Genomic DNA, 23,526 nt, shown 5'->3' with positions numbered 1-23,526 from the left:
CTCAAACCCTGACCAATTTGTTTTTGCAGCTTCTTTAAGCAGAGATTTTTAGAAATCTGACTGACATCCTGCTTTTGATTAGAAAAAAACATGAGTGAGTGGGGGGAATGAGAAATAACGCATCAGAGTTTATTTTACACTTTTAAAATGTGCCAGTTTTTATCTAAAACTAAGATGTATCAAGGTTAGTCTAAGTGCTATTTTACTTTAAGCGGTGTTAATATTATTTTACTATTTTAGTTATACAAACTGAATTATTACAGCATCTGCTGTGCTTCGGTTCTGGCAGAAGAACATTGATTTATAAGGAAAGGAATGAAAATTGCTTCCTGGATGAACCCAGGGGCAGTACCAGGGTACAGTAGAAGATAAATATGGATTATTTTGAACTTTGAATCATACATATCATATTTTATGTGGGCTTGTTATGTCAATTTTTTTGTTTTTTATTCTTGGCCTCTACAAAAATGATTTTGCTTGCTTTACAGTATATTTTAGGCTACAATGTGAAGCCGTTCAGTCCTGGGAGGCAATGTAAATCCCTTTGGAGTTGTCTCAGGAACGATATTCGCTTAAAAACAAAGAAAAATGTCTGCCAAATCAAATATGCAGATCTACCCGCTGTGGTTCCCTCTAAGCTGAGCGAGTGAGCAATCGCGCACCGCTCACATGGTCTCCCCACACAGAAAATCTGCGCTGCACACACAAAAAAATCCAGTCTGAATTGGAATTAAAGTAAATACATGTATTTATTTTATTTCGCTAATTTTCTGTGCGCGGAGACTGTGTCAGCAGTGCACGATTGCTCACGCGCTCAGCTTAGAGGGAACAGTTGGGGCCCTTGCTAATAAGAGAGAAGCTACAGTCAGCTTTAATACCCTGTATTTGAACATATTGCAGTGCGTATTGCATTGCTTTTTGTTTGTTTGTCTGTGGTAGAAAGTACCATTTACTTTGCTGTTGTCTGCTGGGGTTGCAGGATCAGTGCCAGAGATGCCAACAGGATCAGTAAACTAATTCAAAAGTCTGGAACCATCATTGGCCAGAATCTGGAGGCATTTGAGTCAGTGGGGGACGGGAAGTCACTGAACAAACTGCTCTCCATCATACCCACTCCATGCCCCACAACAGAGGCAGCAGAGCGCCGTCTCCCTCAGACTTATTCAACCCCGTTTCAGGAAAACGTTCCCACCTTCTTTTCAAAACCGTCAGGCATAAGATTCCTACACTTTTAGAAGCTGTTTCTCAGATTTATAGTGTGCATATTATTTATTCATGCATTTTTTACTACCCTTCTGCACAATATCATCCTTACTTTGTTTTTAACTTTTCTTTAATGTAACCTCATTTTCATTTTTTTTCCATTTTTCTTTGTTGTTGTTTTTTTTAAATCATTGTCACAATATAAGATACTTACTAAGCATCTGTAGTACTTTTATTTTACCTAAACATACCACAGGTACGCAAATAAATGTGCAATTGTATCACATAATCTACATATGGCATATTGTGCAGTTTACAAGGTTGAGGTTGAACCGAATTGAAAACCAACAGCAACATGAAATAAATTCAGCAGTAAAAGATGAAAACACAGTCTTTAGTTTCACTGAGCATCACAGACACTTTCTGCCAAAAAAACATAAATAAAAGTTTGGTGTGGCACTATTCACCCTTTATACATCAGCCTGCCCTCCCCCTTCTCCGTAGTTTTCGCGCAGCAGCCTCCGTGTTTTACTCGTGGAGTAAAGGTACCTATCCTCACAGAGTCTGCCACTGGGTGTGAAGCTTCACAGGTCTGGTTGTTGTGTTTGAGCGGATTAAAAAAATCCTTATTATCCACATCCGCATCCCCACAACCACCATCATCAAACCAGCGGGGGCAGGGAGCAGAAGAAGAAGATGGGGTGCTGCTCGGCGCGATGCATGTTGATCCTCCTGTGTTGTTTGCAGCTGGTAAGAGCTTTTCGCACATGATGCTTCGACATAAACACATCTGTTTAGGCATCAGGCCAGCTGCTGTCTATCCCCTTTAATAACTCAAAGCAACCTAAAAGAAAAAAAAACAACAACAACAACAACAGTAAAAATGCTATTTAAAACTGCATGTTAATGACTGTTATGCTTGAATCATTTCTTTGTTGTTTATAGTGAAAGAAGTTCCGCAGCATTAAGCTTTAAGGCTTCAGTTTTTTTAAGACTATATTAAATTTAAGACCATTTAAGGCAAACTGCGACCAAAAGCAGGTTAAACGGTTTTACGCATGTTCTTTCATTCACATTAACTCAGGTTTGTCATTCAATTATACCGCAACAGTTGGTAATAAATTAAATTATAGTAAAATTTGCTAGTAAAATCTAAAAAGCAGAAACGCCTAAACGAACTGCTCTTTTATTATTTGCCGTTTTGTTTTTTGTTTTTTCTGTTAGCGCTTCTGTTACAGTAAAGTCAATTTATTTGGGACTTTTGGTTCGGCCAGTTGAAAATGACTGCATTATGGCATTTTATAGATCAAACAATTAGCAGAATAGGCTGTAATGAAAATAGTAGGCTACTACTTGTTGACTGCAGCAAATCATTTATTTTCTGTAGCGGGCAATTTTAGTTGAAGGTGGAGAATAGCAGTGACCGCCCACCACCACAATAAAGGGCTGCTCCCACTTTGCCCTCCTCCTCTGTGTTTCCCACCCTGCCCCCTGTATGGCTCACTGGGACTGTGACCCCAGAGGACATGACACTATAAACCAGCTGTATTTCCCTGAGAATGCTTTGTCTCCCATGGCTCAGTTGCCTTGGAAACTTATAAAAAGAAAACAAGGTCAAAGATCATGGTCTAACAAGCCATGGCAGCATAGGCTCAACTGACACTCACTGCTGTTTTAAAATTCATTTAAAACTCTGCCCTGCAGATTACAGCGCTGGAGAGGCAGGTGTTTGACTTTCTGGGCTACCAGTGGGCTCCCATCATGATCAACTTTTTTCACATCATCATGGTCATCCTCGGCCTGTTTGGTGCAGTCCAGTACAGATCACGCTACGTTATAATGGTAAGTCTAATACTGAGTGTTGTCTCATAAGAAACAGCTGTTTTTGGTTTGTCATAAAAAAGTTCATTCAAGCTTCCCATCAAGAAGATCAGTACTGTGAATACACAGTAGTCAGGCTCAATATAATGACTGCTAACTTTATTTAGACTTACCAGCATCTCCACAGCTACTTAAATCATATGTTATATCCGGAGTTGGCAGCAGACCATGTGAACTAGAAGGCAACCAACTTTGACAGAGGAGTCAGAAGAGTGCAAAATTATCTGTCTTATATTTCAGGGGCAATGCAGGAGGGAAAAGAGGAGGGACAAATTCTCAAGGTGCAGAAACAGGTCAATGAACTCCCCACACACTGGGGCAGCTGACTGTGAGCACACAATATCTTCAGCACAAAGGTCGCGCTTTAAAACAAGCAGCTCAAGCTGACCTCTTTTTAGTTTAAGAGACATCAGGGCTACTTTCCAAAATCTGACCTGCACATGCCCTGTCCGCTCAGTGTGCTCCTTTGTCATACTGGTTGCCACAATTGCTGCAGAAACAGTAAGATACTCTGAACCAAATAATTAAATTGTGCTAGCACTGCAGAAACATATCTGTCTTATGGGTGTTTAAGTTTTTCATTACCAAACTGTTATGAATCAGTGTAACTTACAGCTGAAGTATATCAGGAGAGATCAGCTGAGTGGGCACAGTGACATTATTGGTCTCGTCTGAACTGCTGAGGCCTCTCTATTATGCCAGTGCTGGTTATATGTGAGATATATATGAGTGGCCACTTCCAGGGCTGAAAAATTCAGTTGTGCAAAGGCTGAAGTTCCTCCAATGACCACTAGACGCTGACTCCAAAAGCATATCAATCCCCTTTGACTTCCATATTAAAATGTTTTTATTGATGTATTTAAAGCCTAAAAGTTAAAAAATGTCCCTATAGGTATTTTCCCCTTTTCATAACAACTGCAGTGTGTATCAGTTATTTATAACTCATCTATTTTGATTTTAGTTTATGCTTTAGTTCAGTAATAAATTGCACTCAAGCATAAGTGTACGAACACAAAGAGATAATCCACCAGCCAGAACTGAGAAAAGCTTTGCAAAAAGAACAATTGCACAGTTATTCACAATATTATCTTATATATGTATACATACATACATACATACATACATACATATGTATGTATGTATGTATGTACATACATATATACATATATATATGTATGATAAACAGTGATATTTAATGGTTATCTTGCTGATGACTTTGCTCTTCTCATTAAAATATGTTTTAATTCTAGCTCTAAAAAACAATATAACAGCAGCCAGATGCTTCAAGATGCAGTCCAGAAACAAATGGGTAATGCAACTGTAGCTATACTCATCTTTTATACACAGTCACAGCCAATAACCAAAACGAGTCCTACTAGAAAACAACATACTAGAAAAAACCACTAAAAATGGCTTTTACACTTCCTTTTTGCGAGAATTACAAAAACAAGATGCAGTTTGTTTAGTGCAGATTGAAGTGCCATCTAGGCTATTTTCTCCCATTTTCATGTCATTGTACCAAGCTAAGCACTAAAATGATCAGTATTTTCTGCACAGACAGAGGTTTTCAGCCTTTGTTTTCCATCTAATGTATGACAAAAAAGGGTAAGACATTAAAAAAACATAATGAAACACATTTAAAAAAAAGCCCCACAAAATATCAGGTAGTCAGTGGAAAAAAGCAGCTCCCTGTGCTATGCAGCATTAACTGTGCTGGTAGTGTATGGTATGGTGTTTGTGACCAAAACCATCTCATGTTAAGTTTGTAAGAAAGCTGAGTAGTATAATAACACCAAGCAGCAGTGAGCTGGGTTGATCTGGATTATGCTGAATATGTCATGGTAGTATAACTTTACTGTATTTAACAGGAAAAAAATATACATTTTATTATATAGTGATATATATATATATATTATATATATTTCACTACATCTCAGCCCAGCCAACCTCAACCTCAGTCCATGCTGTCATTCCCAGTGTAATTCTGTGCTTCTATTTTCTCAGTACCTGCTGTGGACGTTGTTGTGGGTTGGCTGGAATGTCTTTGTGAGCTGTCTCTACCTGGATTTGGGAGGGCTTTCAAAGGTAACTTTAATGGTCACGTACGTGTCAGGTAATTAGGGACCAAGAGCTCCTAAATACAATGTTCAGCTCTGTCCATGTCACTCTTTTCAAGATCTGCCTCCAATTACAGACTCAGAGTGACAGACACCTTACAGCAATGTGCCTATCCTCAGCCGCAAACAAGTCTCGTTAAGTTGTTTATGTACACTGTCTGCACTCGGGAAGACCAAACCCTAATTATAATTTAGGGAAATGACGACAAATGTTAAAAATAAAACTGTTCAGAATAATTTTCAAGTCAGTCATTCAATCTTGTCTTAGCTCCCCGAATACAAACAATGCTGTATTTTAATTTTAATGATGGTTGGATTCTGTTCACTGATTTAAAATGTAACATTTGGTCGAGTAAAACATTTCTTAGGCATTTCTCCTGCAAATCATCCCTGTGTAGTGTTTTCATAACTGGATCACTACAGTTATGCAATATTTATTAGTGTTACTCTGTTATATCAATTTGAAGATGTAGCAATGCAAGTCTCATCAGCTAGTTACATCACAGCAACTCAATGTATGTACACATGTAGACATGGTCAAGACAATATGGTCAGAGGAGAATAAGCAGACTGCTTTGAGCTGGTACAAGGGCAACAGATACTTAAATAACCACTTGTTACAACCAACATATGCAGAAGAGCATCTCTGAATGAACAGCATGTGGAACCTTGAAGCAGAAGACCACACCAGGTGTCTTTCTTGTCAGCTAAGAACTAGAAAATGTGGGTAAAATTCACACAGGCTTACCAAAACCAGACAACAGAAGATTAAAAGAATGTTGCCCATCTCTATTTGTGCCAAAACATTCAGAATAGGGTCAGAATTTAGGTTAAACAATATGAAGGCATAAATCCATCCTGCCTTGTATTAGCGGTTCAGGTTGCTGATGGTGTAGTGTTATGGGTGATATTTGTTTTGGCACACGTTGACCCCTTATTGCCAATTTACCATTGATTAAATAAATAAATAACAGCCTACCGGTTCTGTATTAGTGTTGACCATGTCCATCCCTTTATGACCACAGTGTAAACATCTTCTGATGGCTGCCTCCAGCAGGATAACGCACCATATTACAAAACTCAAATTCATTTTGCTGTACTTAAACAGTGAACAGATCACAAAAAGAGCACCTTTGGGATGTGGTAGAATGAAAGCAGCAACTGTGTGATGCTATCATGTTAAAATGGGCTAAAATCTCTGAGGAATGTTTCCAGTAACTTGTTAAAGCTATGCCATGAAGAATTAAAGCTGGGCTGAAGGCAAAGGTCAACCTAGCACTGGCAAGGTGTACCTAATAACATTTCTGGTAAGTATATGCTTGTAGCAACACTCTTACGTGACTGGTGCATAAAGAAAAAGGACAAAAAGTAAAATTAGGTGAAATAAGACTTGGTTCTTAGTGCATGGATTCATTTTCACTAAAGTCAGAATAAAATTTGTACTGCATTGAGTTTTTTATGTTTTCTGAATTTTATGGATATCGTGCTGCTTTTCAGGCTTAATAATATTAACAAAATGAACTACCACCTGTCTGTTTGCTCCCTTAAGGATGGTGATATTCTGTCCTTCGGTGTATCCTCACATCATTCCTGGTGGAAGGAGAATGGGCCGGGATGTGAAAGCGAGAGACTTCCCTCTGCTGGATGGAAGAACCAGCAAAATCCAGAGCTTACCACAGTGCTGAGCTGCTGGCTGGAATACCAGTACATAGAAATCCTGCACTGCATCATCCAGCTCCTCATATCAGTGAGTCTTTAGTTTTGTTCAACACTTCATTTAACAAGACTTTAAAATGGCACCATTGCCAGATGTCGCCTTCACAGCAAGGGCTGGTTAAAAAGTGAAGTGGAAAAGCTGTCTTTTCATGTCATTAGAGCTACACTGGTCCAGAAATCCATAAAAATAAGATCAGCATATGTCACCCCATGACAACAAAACCAAATAATAAAATAGTATGGCAAAAATAAAAAAACATGTGTCATTACCCCAAAACATATGGACATAACTGTATTTATATATTATTTAATGTCATTTTAATTGTAATAAGCATGCATCAGTACACCTGGGAACTAACTGTTGCTTAGCAACAGAATCTGTAGATTAGTAACAGAGCCGATATTTAAGAATAACATCATATTATCACACTAGAGAGAGCTGGTACACACTTTCAGTTTGTGTATTATCTACAAAAGTGAATTACTGCGATATTAGGTCCTGTTTTTGAAAACATTTTGAAGCCAGTTCAATCTGCTGGGTGTGATTTATTTCAATTTTGTTCAATTAATGAATCTATATTTATGTCTTTTTTATACAGCACTTCATTTCTCTGGTCAACACTGGGTTAATTTATGTGACTAAAAGTAGTTTTAATTATTCACTTCAAACAGAATATAAAAAAATTGACGGTTGAGTCTGTTTGATATCAGATGTCGTGGAGACTCCAGCGACACTTAAAGTAATAGAAATCTTTATTAAGTGACCAACATGGTTTGGCTTGTGGCCTTCATTAGGGGACCCTGATGAAGGCCTACTTCCTTACACAATGTATTGCATATGCTAAATACACTCAACACAGCAGCTCTGCCATAAATTCTGCTTTTATAAAGCGTGTTTTTCAGGTTTGCTTATGATTAGGAAAGGTTGTGTTTTTGAAATACCAGTAGTTGGTTGTGGTGTTCTGGACTCTATTACAAGTGCCTTAATTTCATTGATAAAAAGAAAAATATAGTTCTGATTTGATTTTGGTAGATCTTCACTTCTAGTAATGTCCTCACACATTCCTATTTTGGCCACTTGCACTTGTGCATTTGTGATCTCCTTCTGTGCTCAACTTAAATTTCATGTTGATGAAGGAGATACTGTAGAATTGCAAGAAGCTGTACTTGCAAGTAGAGCAGGTGGACAAAGATTAAGTCTTCAGTGTCCTGTGAGCAGGCATGAAAGCCTCAAACACCTCAGGGGACTAAAGCATAAATCTACACAACAGTCTGAAACTGCAGGGTGCATTCATGGGTCAAAACCTTTATGAATATCATGAAAATGACCAGTATACTCATGTCTGTGCTTCCTTCACACTTTGAAACATAACTGTTCCACTGAATGCTGCTCTTTCCTCTCTGAGTATCAGGAGTATTAGCAGTGATAAACATAAAAGTTGATGCAAAAAGTGGATGCTATTTTGAGGTGCATGCTAAAAATCATTAAAATGCACGAGCAAGTGGTCCTAATAGAACATAAAGGTAGAAAGTTAAGAATAGCCAAATTTCTGGCAGCTCAATGGCAACTTTTTGATTGTACTCCATATATTGAAGACCCAATCACTATTAAACTGAAGACTTGGTCACATGATGTCATGTGATTGGTTGATATTTTCTCTGTATTATTGTGGGGTCCTTACCGTACAGTATAAATCGCCTTAAGGTGTATGCTGGTGAACATGTATATTAAACTGTGTTTGAGTCCTTATGTGAAAATTTCTTCTAGCTGATGAACGTCAGTTGGAGAAAAAGGTTTTGATTTAATAAAGTCATGGCAAGCAAGACGTAGTGCAGAGGTTACAATGAATCTTTTCAATACTAATTCTTTCTTCCTACGCACCTGTTGTTCATTCAGATGTGCAGAGATTTTAAACCATTAATATCTAAAACAATTTCTTGTGTAATATTTTAAGAGTACATCTACAGACAGATAGTTTCTCTGAGTAGGAATGCAAATAAGATAGCTAACTGGAATTAAGAGGTAAGTTATTATTTACATGTTTTTTTCCCACTAACTCATAAAATCTTTCGCTGTCAGCAAAGTCTACTGTCTGCTTTGTGTTTTGCGTTAATATTAAAAGACAGAAGATTTTAAAATATGCTGTTCTTTTCTTATGCTTTTGTGATAATCCTACAGCTCCCGGGATTTGTTTACGCCTGCTATGTGGCCAGCACATTTTCAGAAGAGGATGACAGCTGTAAGTGTCCTCCTGATCAGTGTCAAATACAATCTCATTTTCTTACATTATCTAATTTATTGGATAACAATCCATTACAAAGAAACGGCATGTTTATGCACGCCTTTCATTCATTTTGTTTTATGTTTATTTTAGTTAACTTCATTGGTGAGTTTCACCATCCATCCAAACCCTCTAAGTTGCTTTTCTAGTGTTACAATCCATTGGTAAGTAGCCCACATTTGTTTGCACTCATGTAAGCTAAGCTAGGCCCATCCTCTGCTGCACAATGTATTTCCTATGTTTTTTGTTTTTTAGATTATAAATAAAAAAAGTGAAAAGCTGAGAAGGAACTAAGAAGAAGATCAAACAACTCTGCAGAGTCTGATAGTGCGTCATCTCTGACATGGTCAATAACACTCACACAGAGATGCCGAATCTCACTGTGTACATTTCTCACACTGTGGCCTGATTCAAAAGAGGAGTCTCCAGTCTATTGCATGTTGATATTTTCTAGTTTTATCCAGTAGTAACGCTACCTCTCAGCATGTATGTGAAAGACTGTTTGTAGGTTCGGCTGTCTGACAGAATACTGTGGTTCTAAATTTGTACATATGCAGCTGGTGTTCTTTCTGATGTTTCATAAAATGTACAAATTATTATTATGTGTAATTTCAATTAGAAGAAGGGAGGACCCCAACGTGTATAATGTGTGTCATCAGTCAGTGGAATAAACTGTGTCCACAATTTGCCTTATAGTGGATTACTGCTAATGTTCATCTAATGTTTATTCATTCATATACAGTTTTACCTCCATTAGTGAAATGTAAGTACATTTACTCAAGTACTGTACATTATTTAAGATTACATTTCTTTGTGTGCAATTTTGTCTCGTGTACAGTTTAGATTAAAAAAAAATGTTGCACTTGTTACACTGACAGCTTTAAATGCTAGCTACATTTAAAATTAATTATGTGAACTTATAAAATATGTTTCATTTATCACCAAACTACCAAACAGTAATAAAAGAAAGAGTAAAAAATAAAGTAATATAGCAATGTTGTCATTTACTTTAGATGATTTTGTACCACTACTGCACAAAAAAGCATTATGAATGTAAGTGACTGTAATTTGATTATTCGTCCCACATTTTGGAAATTATTATTATTAAACATAGTGTTATAGTATAGTGTTCTTGGACCATTTTCAGTTGATTTTTTATTTATTTATTTGTTGTTTGCTTTCAAATATTTTTTCCCCTTAAGAGATTTCTTTTGTCATACTGGATTGTATTTTATTGAGCTACAGTTTATACTGTTCCACTTATTTAGGTTATTTTGATATATTTTGTGTTTAAAGATAAGATATACTGATTTATTTATCCCCAAAATTTGGACCTACAGAAACATTTTTGTCATGCATATTTCAGGATTCCGTAGCATTATCTCAAATGGTTCGACTTAACTAAAAACGTCCGAGAAAAATCCAAATAACTTCTGAGAAATTTTTTTATTTAAATTAACTTAATTTTTGACCTATGATTAGTAAGTTTTAAAAAAAATCGGTGGCAGAAAAAAAACTTCCATTCCTAGAAAAAATTTTTCTTAAAAAGCCGTAATTAGAATTAGATTCCATACCTTTAAGAAATGATTTAATCAATTAATTTATTTTTAATTAAAAAAAAATGAAATTAATGACATGAGCTCGCTCTGCTACTTCTGCTGCTAGGTAGCCTTGGACGCGTTTTTCACATTAGCGGCGTCATTTCCGCCCCGCAGACCCCGGATGAAGCTGCCGTTTGGGGCAAGTGAAGCAGGGCCACCGAGGCTGGTTGGGTTTTAATTTAGCAGAGAGGGGGGTCGGAGCGGATCGCAGCCCCGCTGGATTAATGTGGACAGGGCAGCGCGGAGTGCCAGCAGGGCTACGAGGAGCAAACAGTCCGGGTCGAGTAGAGACACCGGCTAAAAGCTGCTGCTAACTCTGTTTAACTGTTAGCAGCAAAGTAACGCAGAGCAAGCAGCCAGCTTCTCCGGCTAATAGCCTCTCCACACCGCGGAGTGTGCAGCTTACACACGGCACGTCTCATCGGAGCTCCAGTCTAACACAGCACCTGGTGAATGAATGATGTCTGCCGCTAGCATTGACCCTCAGGTAAGCAGCAAACAGGGGGATACCTTCAGCTTCGGGTTTATATTTCTGCAGGAAGGAGAGATGAGCATGGTGTGCACCCCTCTCTGGAGACGATGCCCCCGCTGCAAGCTAAGGATAGCTGGAAAACTACTCACTGCTGGTAACAAACCAAGGCCTGGACCACAGCTCCCAGTGGGTATCAGAGTGGCCCTAACATACCACATCGCCGAGCGCTGATGCTTTTTATGTGTCAGTGAGGTTTTTCGGAGGAAATGTCTGAATACATCTCAGTGTGAGGCTAGGGTGATGTCTTAATGCTCTGAATTTTCCAGTCGTGACCCACACAAGCTCTCTCTCTCTTTTTTTTCATCCTCCCAAAACGACTGATAAGACATCGAAAGGACAAGATGCAAGCAAAGGTAAGAGATGATGGATCTCTAGATGTTTTCTGTATCTAGAGGGGGACAAACTGGCCTGGCAGGCTTATTACTGAGTGCATCACCACCTAATATGGAACATGTTTCTGTAGCGGTTTGTAATAGTGATAACCACTGCAAAAATCTTTTAAAATTAAGGTACCTCACATATTTCAAAAGGTCAGCTCCTAAATGCTATATTTATCAATCAGGAAGACAGAAAAATCAATTTTAATTCTCGGTACTCATCATTCACGTTGACCTCCTCTCATTTGTCTACAGCTGTGTAGCACAAAGTGCACATCTTTTGGAAACCTATTTGTACATTTAGAGTGAATACATGCTGGTGTTTAGTTTGTATCATTATTAACTGCAATGTGAATATATCATGAGGTGTCATAATATTAAAAACGGGTATTTTTCTTTTTTTTTAGCTTTGTTTTTTTTTTTCTTTCAAAGTGTGTGTATAAGTTCCCGTGTGCAGCTTTGATTCTATTTATTGCAGCCTTTTCAGTTTCGGTGCAGAATGGCTCCCTCCATCAGAAGGATGCTGTCCATGATAATGACTTTGAGCCCTATCTTACCGGCCAGTCCAGTCAGGTAGGAAAACTTTATTGAATCCCACAGGGGGGAATTCACCTGTTACAGCAGCTCAAAAGTAGTGATGAGATGGAAAGCACTGAATAATAACAATGTAATATAACCAAACTAGTCTTTGAGTTTTAGGAAGTAAAAGAATTAACATATGATCACATTGGTTAAATATACATGTGCGCACATATGCATGTTCGATCTGTTGAAAGGGAAAACAGTGGGGTCACTGTTTCTTTTAACTTTTTGGAGACCTTATAAATAAAATGATTTTAGGATTTTAAGGTTTATCCTCTTATAACTTTGAATCAGTGTAGCACTGGGCAGTATGACCAAAAAATCTGGTGAATTTTGTTAACATTATAAAAAAATATAAAACTCTTTAATGTCATCATTAAAAAAGAAATAAAATAAAATGAAACAGCACGACCAAAGGAACAAAAAGTCTGATCTTAGACTCTCATACCTAAAAATAGTATTTGGACTATACAGTCAAAACTAATATAATTTTTTTGGGCTGCTGTCTTTAAACAATGATTGTTTAGCTCATTAGCATTAATGTTTAAATGCAGCTTTCAAATAAAAACCATTTGAAATTATTCTTCCCAACTTTGTGGCATAAATTGTTCTGTCTCTGGGTAAAATCGCCAGTTAGCCTTGATTAGCATATTTTCTTCCCATCATGCTGTTCAGTGGTGTCATTAAGTAAGGTTTTCATTGGAATTGAATAGAGGGACACCTCTGGTTGATTGGTTCAGAGACAAAGTTATAGAGGCAAAGTTGAGATGGTTTTTGGACATGTGCAGTAGAGGGATTGTGGGTAGACTGGATAGATGGGTTCTGAATATGGAGCAGGAGGAAAAGACGAAGAAGACAGTAAAAGAAAGAGAATGTAGTGACGGAGGACATGCAGAAAGTTGGCGTGACAGAGGAGGATGCTGGTTTGTTTTGTGACATAATGTTTGCTTTGTTCAACAGCGTGACCTGTGGGTTTATAAGTGGTGTTTCCTATTATCACGTATGAGTCATGATTGCATCCGTGAGTCAAGTTGAGAAGAGGAAAGTAAAATATCTCAAATTCAACAAAGCAAAATAAAGTACCTTACTAAAAGGCGTACTAAATGGAGTGGAATCAGCACGACAATTATCAGGTGATTAAAGCGGTTCAGTATAACAGAGTGTAAGGTGTAGGGGACAGTGGAGTGTGGAGAAAAGGGTGAAAGAGCAAAACATTTACTTTGATTTTGTTAAAAGGATCTTTTTCTGTTTCTTTTTGCAGAATAACAGTTATCAGTCCATGACAGACCCTTACCTGTCCAGCTACTATGCCCCCTCTATTGGATTTCCTTATCCTCTCAGTGAGGCTCCTTGGTCTACAGGAGGTGATCCACCGATTCCCTACTTGACACCCTATGCCCCGCTCAGCAATGGAGACCACCACTTCATGCACGACACGGTGTTTGGGCAGCCGGGCGGGCTCAGCAGCAGCATCTACCCTCACAGGTTTAACTTCTTCCCAGAGAATCCAGCGTTCTCTGCCTGGGGCACCAGTGGTTCTCAGGGACAGCAGACTCAGAGCTCAGCCTACGGGGGGAGCTACAGCTACCCACCAAGCTCACTTGGAGGCACCTTAGTCCCTGATGGCCAGACAGGTTTCCATAGTGACACCCTAAGCAAGGCCCCAGGTATGAACAGCATAGAGCAGGGCATGTTGGGCCTCAAAATAGGCGGGGACGTGACTGGAAGTGGCTCAGGTGTGAAGAGTGCAGGCTCCGTGATCGGTGGCAGCGGCAGTGTAGCGGCTGCTGTTGCCACAGGCAACGGTGGCACACCAATGGGAATGCCCCCTCCGAAGCCGACATCGTGGGCTGCAATCGCTAGTAAACCTGCCAAGCTGCAGCAACAAAAGACCAAGAACAAGCCTCCTATAGTCGGAGGACCTCTGCCTCCACCTCCCATCAAACACAGCATGGACATTGATACGTGGGACAATAAAGGGACTGTGACCAAGATGGCCCCTCCTTTACCCCACCACCACCAACAGCACCAGCCCCAGCTTCACTCCCATGCTCCCAGTCTCTTGCCTCCCCTTCAGCAATCCCTGCATTCTGCCCAGTCCCTGGTGCAGCAGATGACCCTGCAGGGTCCGCCTCCGCCTCATTCTTACCAGAACCACAACTCTGCTCCCACACCTCAGACCCGCTGGGTAGCCCCACGCAACCGCAACTTGTGCTACGGTGGAGGAAGCTTGGACAGCAGCGGCTCCTCCAACGGCGGTGGTGTTGGTAATGGAGGGGGTGGGGTGGGGCCTCCAGACCTGGGATCAGAGTCCCACCCTGTGCTGGAGAAACTGAGAGCGGCCCATAGCTACAACCCCAAGGAGTTTGACTGGAACCTGAAAAACGGCCGCGTGTTTATCATTAAAAGCTACTCCGAGGACGACATCCACCGCTCCATCAAGTACTCCATCTGGTGCAGCACAGAGCACGGCAACAAGCGCCTAGACTCAGCCTACAGAGCCATGAACTCTAAAGGGCCCGTCTACTTGCTGTTCAGCGTCAATGGCAGCGGGCATTTCTGCGGCGTGGCGGAGATGCGCTCGCCGGTGGACTACGGCACCAGCGCAGGTGTGTGGGCGCAGGACAAGTGGAAGGGCAAGTTTGATGTGAACTGGTTGTTTGTTAAGGACGTGCCTAATAGCCAGCTGCGCCACATCCGCCTGGAAAACAACGACAACAAGCCGGTCACCAACTCACGTGACACTCAAGAGGTTCCTCTGGAAAAAGCAAAGCAGGTGCTCAAGATTATTGCCCAGTACAAACACACCACCTCCATCTTCGATGACTTTTCCCACTACGAGAAGAAGCAAGAGGAAGAGGAGGTGGTGAAAAAGGTAGACATGTCTTTGATATTAAATACAAATGAATGAATCTGTTAAGGTTTTGCTGCTGCTGTATGAAAAAAGTTAATGTGGGGGAAGAATGTTTTGTTCACATTTCTACTAAAATATCTTCTTTGGACCCTTGCTTTTCACTTTTGTTTGCACACATGCTCTACAGCATGTCCTGTGTGTTACTAGAGCTTCGCAATTGATCCGATTTTAATTTCTTGTGATTAGCAAATCAAGATAATCAAGAAGGTAATAAAGCCGCTATTTAAATCCATGTTTTCAAAGTGGGAAATCATAATGAATAATCACGATCTCAGTACTATCATTAATAAATCCATCCATCCATTCGCTTCCGCTTATCCTTTTCAGGGTCGCGGGGGGCGCTGGAGCCTATCCCAGCTGTCATAGGGCGAGAGGCGGGGTACACCCTGGACAGGTCGCCAGTCTGTCGCAGGGCCAACACATAGGGACAGACAACCATTCGCACTCGCACATTCACACCTAGTGGCAATTTGGATTATCCAATTAACCTATCCCCACAAGTTGCATGTCTTTGGACGGTGGGAGGAAGCCGGAGTACCCGGAGAGAACCCACGCAAACACGGGGAGAACATGCAAACTCCACACAGAAGGACCCCGGCCTGATGGTGGAATTGAACTCAGGACCTTCTTGCTGTGCGGCAACAGTGCTAACCACCGTGCCACCGTGCTCATTAATAAATCCTTTATTTAAAGACCTTCTCTCATTGAGGTGCACAAAAGAGTTACATTATTTAGTTCAAGACAGTTTAAGACAGACAGATACAGCAACACATTATTCGTTAATGTGCAAATTAAGAACAGCACCTACAATAGCTGTGACAGATACATATAAATAATCTGTGTGAAAATAAGGGTACAGGTAATATTTAACTGCCCTCTGGGCACTGCAAGTGCTGTGTTTTAAACAAAGAGCACATGCGACCAGGTAATCTTTGCAGCACAACCTTGCATGGAAACATCAGACATTGTTGCTGTCATCTGCTATTTAAAGAAGACCATCTCACTTTTGTCTCCCAGTGATGCAGTGCAGAGTGAGAAGGCTCAAAGTGGCCAAAGAAGCGCGCACATAAACAGTATCACCATACTCGAGCCTGTGGGTACATGCAGTGAGTGAGAAACAGGATTTCTTTCTTTATAAAAATACAGTTTTTGTCTTTAGTTTTCTTGACAGGTGTTCCTCACGGGTGTAAAAATTGACTAGAAAATTTGGGATTTTTTTTCCATAATCGAGCAGCAGTAGAACCTGTGCAACTGCAGTCAGATCAGGCATCAAACGGTTTTAAACCTGCCAGCTTCATAGTTCCAGGTCTGCGTGATGTCTGATAGTGCCTGTTTGAGAACAATGCAGGTAACTGTCCTGTGAATTCACAACAAGCGAGTGGGCGTCATGTGTTCTGCCTCCTGCACGCTCTGTTCAGTCAGCTCTCTTGCCTAAACCAAAAATAGTATTTCCAGCAGTGAGAACCCATCTGACGCAGGTTATTTCCTGCTGTGTGCTGCTTGTGAGAAAGGACAGCTCTGCACAACGCTCAGACCTGATTCTGGTGACGGTGTCTGAGGTTCAGGTGTAAAAACTGCTTCAGATAAAAACTACAACACCCCTACCATAATCCTATTGTAGACTTACTTTCTTACACATGGATTATGCCTAATCCTAGACTAAATACAACTTCCTATTGTAGTCGACATTGAATTTTCTTTTTAGATTAGGACTGCGTTCAATCACCGACTGCGAAACCGACTCTTAATGTCTTACAACAAGGTGCTCAAGGTTCAAGGACCTTGAACCTTGAACCTTGTGCACCTTAACCGACTCTTAATGTCTTACAACAAGGTGCACAAAACGTGTACTTGACCTGATTTATGATGTTGCCTTATATGGAGTTATTTATGTTAACTAACCATAGACTTTATATAAAGATGGACATAGCCACATAATATTACCTGAAACTAGTAACTGAGCCCATTAAGTCATCAGGAACAAGTCAGAAGTGACCATATTTAGAAAGTTGCATGCTGAGTTATCAGCTAACACTAATCAAGCTTGATTTGTGAGTTGGTTGATAAACTATTAAGGTTTGAAGCACAGGTGCATTTATCTATACTGATTGATGTTGTCTTTTGGTGGCTACAGATGCAGCTCATCATGAGTTGTGTCATAGATGAGAAAAATACAAAAAGACATGTATAGTAGGTTAAGTGGTGATTCTGAAATGGTTGTGGGTGTGAATGGAGACCTGTTGCTCTTGGTTAAACCTCATTTATACTTCCCTGTTCACCCGAGTCCCAGTTTATATAAATTTCATCATCAGATGGTGAGCGCAAGATTTCATGTGGATATCCATGTTTTTTTTGTTTTGGTTTTTTTTGTGTGTGACCATGGGGATTTGCATGCACCTCAGGCGGTGTACTTCAAAAAAGTATAACTGGAACGACTACTCAGCCATGAGGCTTCCACCTGTGTCCACAGTTAGTTTGTCACTAGTTTATCAGCCCACTGATAAACTAGTCACGCACAAGCCTATTATTATGTATTGCGTAAATTATGCTGTAAAGATTCATGGTTTTTCCTGGTTTTTATTGTGGATCATAATACCTATTGCGTGGTAATTATATTTTAAATAAAAGTTTTGTTGCAAAATTTATAGCATTTATGCTACAGTCCCACTAGTGAAAACAGTGGTTGGAGATCCCAACACTACCAAAATTATTGCCACCCATTGCGATAAGCGTACTCTGAAGACTCGCACTAAGTCTGCAGCACTTACAGTAACTGCTGTCTTCAAAGCAACTTTGGTGCCTCGAGATGGTGATTTAAAAATCAATGAGAGAGTCGGTGTGCTGGTCTCAGTTGGGTGAGGTCAAGCACAGCGATTTAACTGCATAATGACACAGGTGTTTGGTGACTTTGCATTTTTATAGGAATACAACCAGAGCTAAACCAGCTGATTCAAAGTCTTCTACTGCAAACAACTACGTTGCAGTCAAGACTCAGATTGATTGTAACATGTAGGCAACCTGTGTGCGTCTATAAACAGACAGCAATTGTTTGCAAACATTCAACAATCTCTCTGAGTGGTTGCAATTGTTTGGAGACAGGCTGCCTGCCACCAGATGAGCACTTCTAATGAAGTAAAGGGAACTTCTTGTGATTGAAATTGGTTGCCCAGCAGTTCATCATCCTGAACCTCTGGGCATCCAGACTACTTGCAACTGGTTGCTGACCGTAAATCACCAAGCAACTACTGAATTTTTCTAGTCGTGAGGAGATTTCTACTCCAGTGTGACTGAGGAGATGCTTCCTAGCATAATTCTCTGCTGAGAACTTCATTAAGTCTTCATGTGTTTTTTTCTAACAGAGCTACGAGCCTGCCTCAATACAGAGTCGATCCCGAATCGATCAGGTAAAGCTTATCTTACTTCTTTCTCTCTCAGGTGGGGGTAAAGTTGGAATGAGAATATGAATTCTGTAGAAACATGGATAACGATTCATTTGTTTTTTGTTTTTTTTAATTCTCTCTTTCAGGACCGTCAGAAGTAAGCTATAGAAATCTCTTCTGAAAGCTCAGCCGACGGTTGTGTTTGAATGGACATGCTGAAATCTAGGTTTAAAAAGAAAACACAAGGACACCAACAAACACAAAAAAAAAATATCTGAAAACGAATATTTTTTTTTTCTATTTAATTTTTGCGACCAAACTATTTGAGCCACCGGTTCCAGTCTTCAATATGCGTGCAGGGATGAAGCTCGTTCCACCAGATGAATCGCTTCAATAATATCTATTTTCTTGTTTTTTCTGTATTTTTTAGCCTTATAAATCTCTATCGCTACCCTCGAACATCTGAAATTGGTAACTAATTCTAAATATCTGCACGTCTGTTTGGAAAAATCTCTCGACAACATGCTGCTGATATTCAGTGACTGTTCACTTTGTGGTTTGTGTGTTGGAGAAATGTTAAGTGCTTGTATTGCTTTATCTTAATGAGTGAACAACAACTTTATTGACAAATGTCTGCTATCTGTATGTGGCCAGTTGTATTTTGTATTATCATAAGACAAAATAATGACTTCTATCATGCCCCCTCCTCCTCCTCCTTCTGTTTTTTTTTTTTTTTTTTTCCCCTCATGTGAGGGGTCTCTGAAGGTTTCTATATGCATAGACATAATTGTGCAAAGGTGGTGGCATTAGAAGGCATTAATATTATAAGAATATATTGAAGGATGTATCACCAGGTTTAACGTAATGTTGAGAAAATGTGCGATTTTGTCATTACAGGGTGGAGCCGTAACGTTTCTTTGCAGCGGTAGTGTGGAATATTTTTTATTTCCAGTACTGTACCTCAATTTATTTATTTATTTTTTCAAGCTAGAGATTCAGGGAAAATAAGTCTGAAGATCAAACGCTCGTAAAGGTGGTCCTGCTCTCACTTTAACGATGGAAATTCAAATAATACTGTTTAAGTTGATTTTTTTTTTTTTTTTTTTTAAATCAACACAGGATCTGCTTTCTTTCCCCTTTCTCTGTTTATGAAATTCTGGGCAATGTAGCATGCACTGCTTTTAGAACTCAAGCCAGGCCCGTCGTTTAGTTTTATTTGTTCTTTCTTAACATTATAATAATCTTTTCATCATTTCCATCACTATAACCTTCATCCTCGGAAAATGTAAGCTTTAATGTACTGGCATTTCTAACTGAGATCGCCTCAAAATGTTTAACTGTAGCATTATACTTAACTGATTTATTGTCAAGTGTATGAAAACGCAGAGACTAGCCTATATGGTATATGTTTGTGACTTTTTTTTTGTTATTTTCTTTTTTTAATTGCTTGCTGTATTGTGTGTGGATGTGGGTGTGTGCGTGGGTGTGTGTGTGTGCGAGTGGAAGAAAAAGAGAGGGACTGTGGAGCAATCAGAATTATATAATGGTATTGGAATATAGAAAATTTATGCAAAAAAAAGTTTTAAGTCACCCTTGAATTAAATATCTATTGTATCAGAGGTCACTATCACATTCTTAGATTTGATCATATTCATTATTAAAGACATACTTATCTGTTGTTTGTGTTTCTGTTTTTATGACCATTCAAGGAAGTTTGTTTCTGAAAAATAAAAAAAGTTGCCACAAAAGCTTCGCGGACAAAATTAGAACGTCTCAGAGATCGATACGGCACGTCTCCAGTTGAGGTTCTCAGTCACTGATCATGGTGACGGTAGGAAGAAAGAAGTCTTCTTTAACAGGAAGTGACCTCCAGCTGAAACAGGCACATGTGACAAGTTTGAGAACAGAAAGTATAGTATGGATGCTTGTTTCCACCAAAACAAAAACTTTTTCTCCTGGCACAGTTAAGTGAAAACTTCTTATATTATTTAAAATTTTTGACTATATTTTTGACATCTCAACTTTCTCTGATATTTTTACTAACTCGAAGTTTTGACTTAGGAATAGCAAAAACAAAAAAAGTGTTAAGAAGAAGCTTCCAAGTGTAGAGACTTGCTTGTTGCATTGATTGTTTTCTGGAGGAATTCCATTTTATAAAATGTTGATTAAAATAATTAATTGCAAATATTTATTTATTCGATGCTAGCTTTGCATCATTCAGTTTTAAATAGTCCTTATCTTATATTGAGCATTAGCTCTTCAGTTCACCCTCTGAAACAAGGTGTTTTAGCTCCCTGCTTCTAACTCAGCCCATGATTTCAGGTAGCGAGGAAAAGAGCTTAGTGGCTTTACTGACCAGAACAGAGGCACAGAGGAACCATAGGTGGTGCTGTGGGAAATCAGAAAAGCATGGTTCAATAACCATTAGGACCATAGACTGTATGTAAAAGATGAGCGTAGCTTTCAGGTCACAAAACTGAAGCCACAGCAGAAATACTTTCAACCTTCCATCTTTCTAATGAACAGCAGGGGGCAGCATCTGTAGTTTGAAAAGGTCCGGTTACATAAAAGTCTAGCAAAATTATAAATTTAACTTGTGACCTCAGTAAACACTTTCCTAACGAGTTTATGGCCTCCGGCACCAGTTTTACTTAACACAACATAAAGGTGATTTTGTCTGGTTATTATTACAGCCAGAAAGGATGACTGCATGGGGTGTGCTTTATTGGCTAAAGACTCCCAGCTTCTCCTTCAGACACACCTCCGATCTTTACAAGTTCATGTTTGAATCAGCAAATACATTATTTACAGTATATCAGCTGCTTGTTATCTGATGTCTCCATGAAGATCACTGGAATGCAGAGGTGTTTCCAGGATTTTTTTTAACGAGAGGACCCAAAAACAACAACATGAAGAAATCAATATTTAATCAGATGAAAATACAGATGCAGGAAATAGTCACAAATTTCAGGGTCTACTGAGGCAACTATTACCACTCTTGTAAATCCTATATGAGTAGAATACAAAAATCTAAATCACTGTATCATATGTGTGATTACTGGATTATAATCTTTGCATAATACTCATACTCATAATACTTACATTCTATAGGTAACGTCATCTATAGTATTACAGCCTAACATCTTAGTAGAGTTTTATTTCGTTAAGTAATAAAAGAAATAATGTGATAAAAGCTCTAAAATGAATGGTCTGAAATACAAAAATCAGTGTTTTTATTTAAGCTGTAGTTCAGAAAAGGAAAGTACCCGTAAATAGTAATACTGGAAGTATAATTACATTAAAATCTTTTCTTAATGTGGACAATGTGATTCAAATTTATTTCATTATCTGCTTGGTTGTTTTTAAAAAAATTAGTTTTCAGTTAAGGTATCAAGTGATAAAGCTGTTGTACTCTTTAACATAATACAAAGCTCATACCAGTTTGCGTCATGCTGTTTGTGTTTATTTTCCTCCTGAACACAGTTAAACACACATATGAGGACTTTATTGACATAAAGTAATGAACTGATTCATCCTCACTGATAGGAAAGCAGCGACAGGCTGAATATGAGTATTTTGTGGTTACGGGTTCTTAAAAAAATACTTCTAAACCGATAGAAAATGAGATTAAATGATTTTCTATTACTCGTGGTTAATTTTTGATCAAAAGCGATGGGATGAGAAGCAGCAGATGCGCTCCCTCCTGTCTCAGCAGCCCTCCGTCTCCGTAAATGATGCGGGGATGGTGCAGAGTTTGATTCCTCTCTTGGCATTCACCGCGTGCCTTAATTGTATGGCTAATAAATCAAGGTCCGCCGTGAACACGAGGAGCGGCAACCCTGGCTCCCTTATCGAGGAAAGTTGGAGCTTCTGACCGTCACAGACAGAAAAAACACACAAATAACCCGACAGGCCTGAGCGCCATCACTCTGCATCGCCGTTTACATGTCTTGAAAATATGACCTGAATTTCACACCAACCATCAACATAAATTAAAACACATCACACAATGCGCGCCTTCGTCTTCTTTCCCTCCTGCGCGACCGTGAATTATCAGTCCATCGTCCCCGGCGCATCTTCATTCCGTGACACAGCACCTGTCCTGTTTTATTCTCAGTGATGGATGTGTGGAGGTGAAGCAGGCCAGACAATGCCGTCCACAGTCCGAGGCGGGCGGGCAAGCCCACTGGTGATGCTCAGCCAGGCTTTGAGTCAGAGGAAATAAAAACCTGCGTCAGCCCTCCGGACTCCGAGGTTTAAGTATCTGACAGATATTTTCGGTTTTCTGGATATTTCACATTTCTCTACAGCAAAAACCGCCCCCGTCCTGATTTGCGTGCGTCTTTCATATCCCGATGTTCACAGCTGAAGCAGTAACGTCATGACGTGGATCCGCTATGAGACGCAAAGTGTTTGACCCCATTAAAGCGTCTACAGAGCGTGTTAATAAAATATATGGACCCGATGCCGAGCGGTACTGCAATGTTTTCATTTCTGTGGGCAGGAAAAGATCCGCATGCGCTGACCAGGGTGCTGAAAGCGGACCCGCTGGGAGTCAGTTAACCGCACAGGAGCCTCTATACAGCTTCATCCCCTAAATATATTCAATCTAATAGTTTATAAAGTTGTATTTTCTTCGCTGTAACCGCATTAAAATCACAGAAGAAGCTGCTCCTTGAGGACAACCATTCACACATCCTATAGACAAATGCAACATTTCTAATTATGCAAATAATGGAAAATATCACGACTGTGATAAATAACGAAAATGCATAAATTACAAAAATGAAAACATAAAATATGCCGTTTCGCAGCATTTGTGCAACACACGAGGAACAACGGCTATCAGTGACTCAACAATGTGCATTTTTAAGGGTCTGATTCCCTTTCAGGATACAGACCGACAGATAGAACTGTCCATCATATCTATGAAACCTGAAA

The 23,526-nt window shown here is 39.5% G+C and overlaps 2 protein-coding genes across 5 annotated transcripts; both read left to right on the top strand.

The window, feature by feature from the left end:
- Positions 1 to 1,638: 1,638 nt before the first annotated feature.
- On the top strand, positions 1,639 to 10,840 carry nkain5 (sodium/potassium transporting ATPase interacting 5). 3 transcript variants are annotated; one of them, XM_085443059.1, is made up of 7 exons: positions 1,641 to 1,953; positions 2,908 to 3,045; positions 5,089 to 5,169; positions 6,751 to 6,948; positions 9,097 to 9,157; positions 9,293 to 9,363; positions 9,455 to 10,840. In XM_085443059.1, exons 1-6 carry the CDS (start codon positions 1,900 to 1,902, stop codon positions 9,346 to 9,348), a joined length of 588 nt encoding a protein of 195 aa, XP_085299185.1. In that variant the 5' UTR covers positions 1,641 to 1,899; the 3' UTR covers positions 9,349 to 9,363; positions 9,455 to 10,840. The 3 variants fall into 3 exon arrangements, with proteins under 3 accessions (XP_085299187.1, XP_085299186.1, XP_085299185.1); XM_085443061.1 differs by lacking the exon at positions 9,293 to 9,363 and having other exon boundaries at positions 1,639 to 1,953; XM_085443060.1 differs by lacking the exon at positions 9,455 to 10,840 and having other exon boundaries at positions 1,640 to 1,953; positions 9,293 to 9,445.
- Positions 10,841 to 10,909: 69 nt separating this feature from the next.
- On the top strand, positions 10,910 to 20,263 carry ythdf1 (YTH N6-methyladenosine RNA binding protein F1). 2 transcript variants are annotated; one of them, XM_085443057.1, is made up of 6 exons: positions 10,910 to 11,287; positions 11,658 to 11,685; positions 12,188 to 12,282; positions 13,553 to 15,166; positions 18,565 to 18,609; positions 18,732 to 20,263. In XM_085443057.1, exons 1-6 carry the CDS (start codon positions 11,258 to 11,260, stop codon positions 18,744 to 18,746), a joined length of 1,827 nt encoding a protein of 608 aa, XP_085299183.1. In that variant the 5' UTR covers positions 10,910 to 11,257; the 3' UTR covers positions 18,747 to 20,263. The 2 variants fall into 2 exon arrangements, with proteins under 2 accessions (XP_085299183.1, XP_085299184.1); XM_085443058.1 differs by lacking the exons at positions 10,910 to 11,287; positions 11,658 to 11,685; positions 12,188 to 12,282 and adding an exon at positions 13,331 to 13,424.
- The last annotated feature ends 3,263 nt before the right edge of the window (positions 20,264 to 23,526 follow it).

The sequence above is a fragment of the Copadichromis virginalis genome, linkage group LG20 (genome assembly GCF_057382275.1).
Source record: "Copadichromis virginalis isolate Kocher_CV1m ecotype Utaka linkage group LG20, C_Virginalis_male_GT1.1, whole genome shotgun sequence".
Lineage (NCBI taxonomy): Eukaryota > Metazoa > Chordata > Actinopteri > Cichliformes > Cichlidae > Copadichromis > Copadichromis virginalis.
This window is presented reverse-complemented; position numbering and strand designations above follow the sequence as displayed.

Excerpts from the sequence above, each read along its gene's own strand:
- nkain5 (XM_085443059.1), top strand. The coding sequence starts at position 1,900 with ATGGGGTGCTGCTCGGCGCGATGCATGTTGATCCTCCTGTGTTGTTTG. Across the intron at positions 5,170-6,750 it reads ATTTGGGAGGGCTTTCAAAG|GATGGTGATATTCTGTCCTT; the intron begins GTAACTTTAATG and ends TGCTCCCTTAAG. Across the intron at positions 9,158-9,292 it reads TTCAGAAGAGGATGACAGCT|TTAACTTCATTGGTGAGTTT; the intron begins GTAAGTGTCCTC and ends TGTTTATTTTAG.
- ythdf1 (XM_085443057.1), top strand. The coding sequence starts at position 11,258 with ATGATGTCTGCCGCTAGCATTGACCCTCAG. Across the intron at positions 12,283-13,552 it reads TTACCGGCCAGTCCAGTCAG|AATAACAGTTATCAGTCCAT; the intron begins GTAGGAAAACTT and ends TTCTTTTTGCAG. Across the intron at positions 15,167-18,564 it reads AAGAGGAGGTGGTGAAAAAG|AGCTACGAGCCTGCCTCAAT; the intron begins GTAGACATGTCT and ends TTTTTCTAACAG.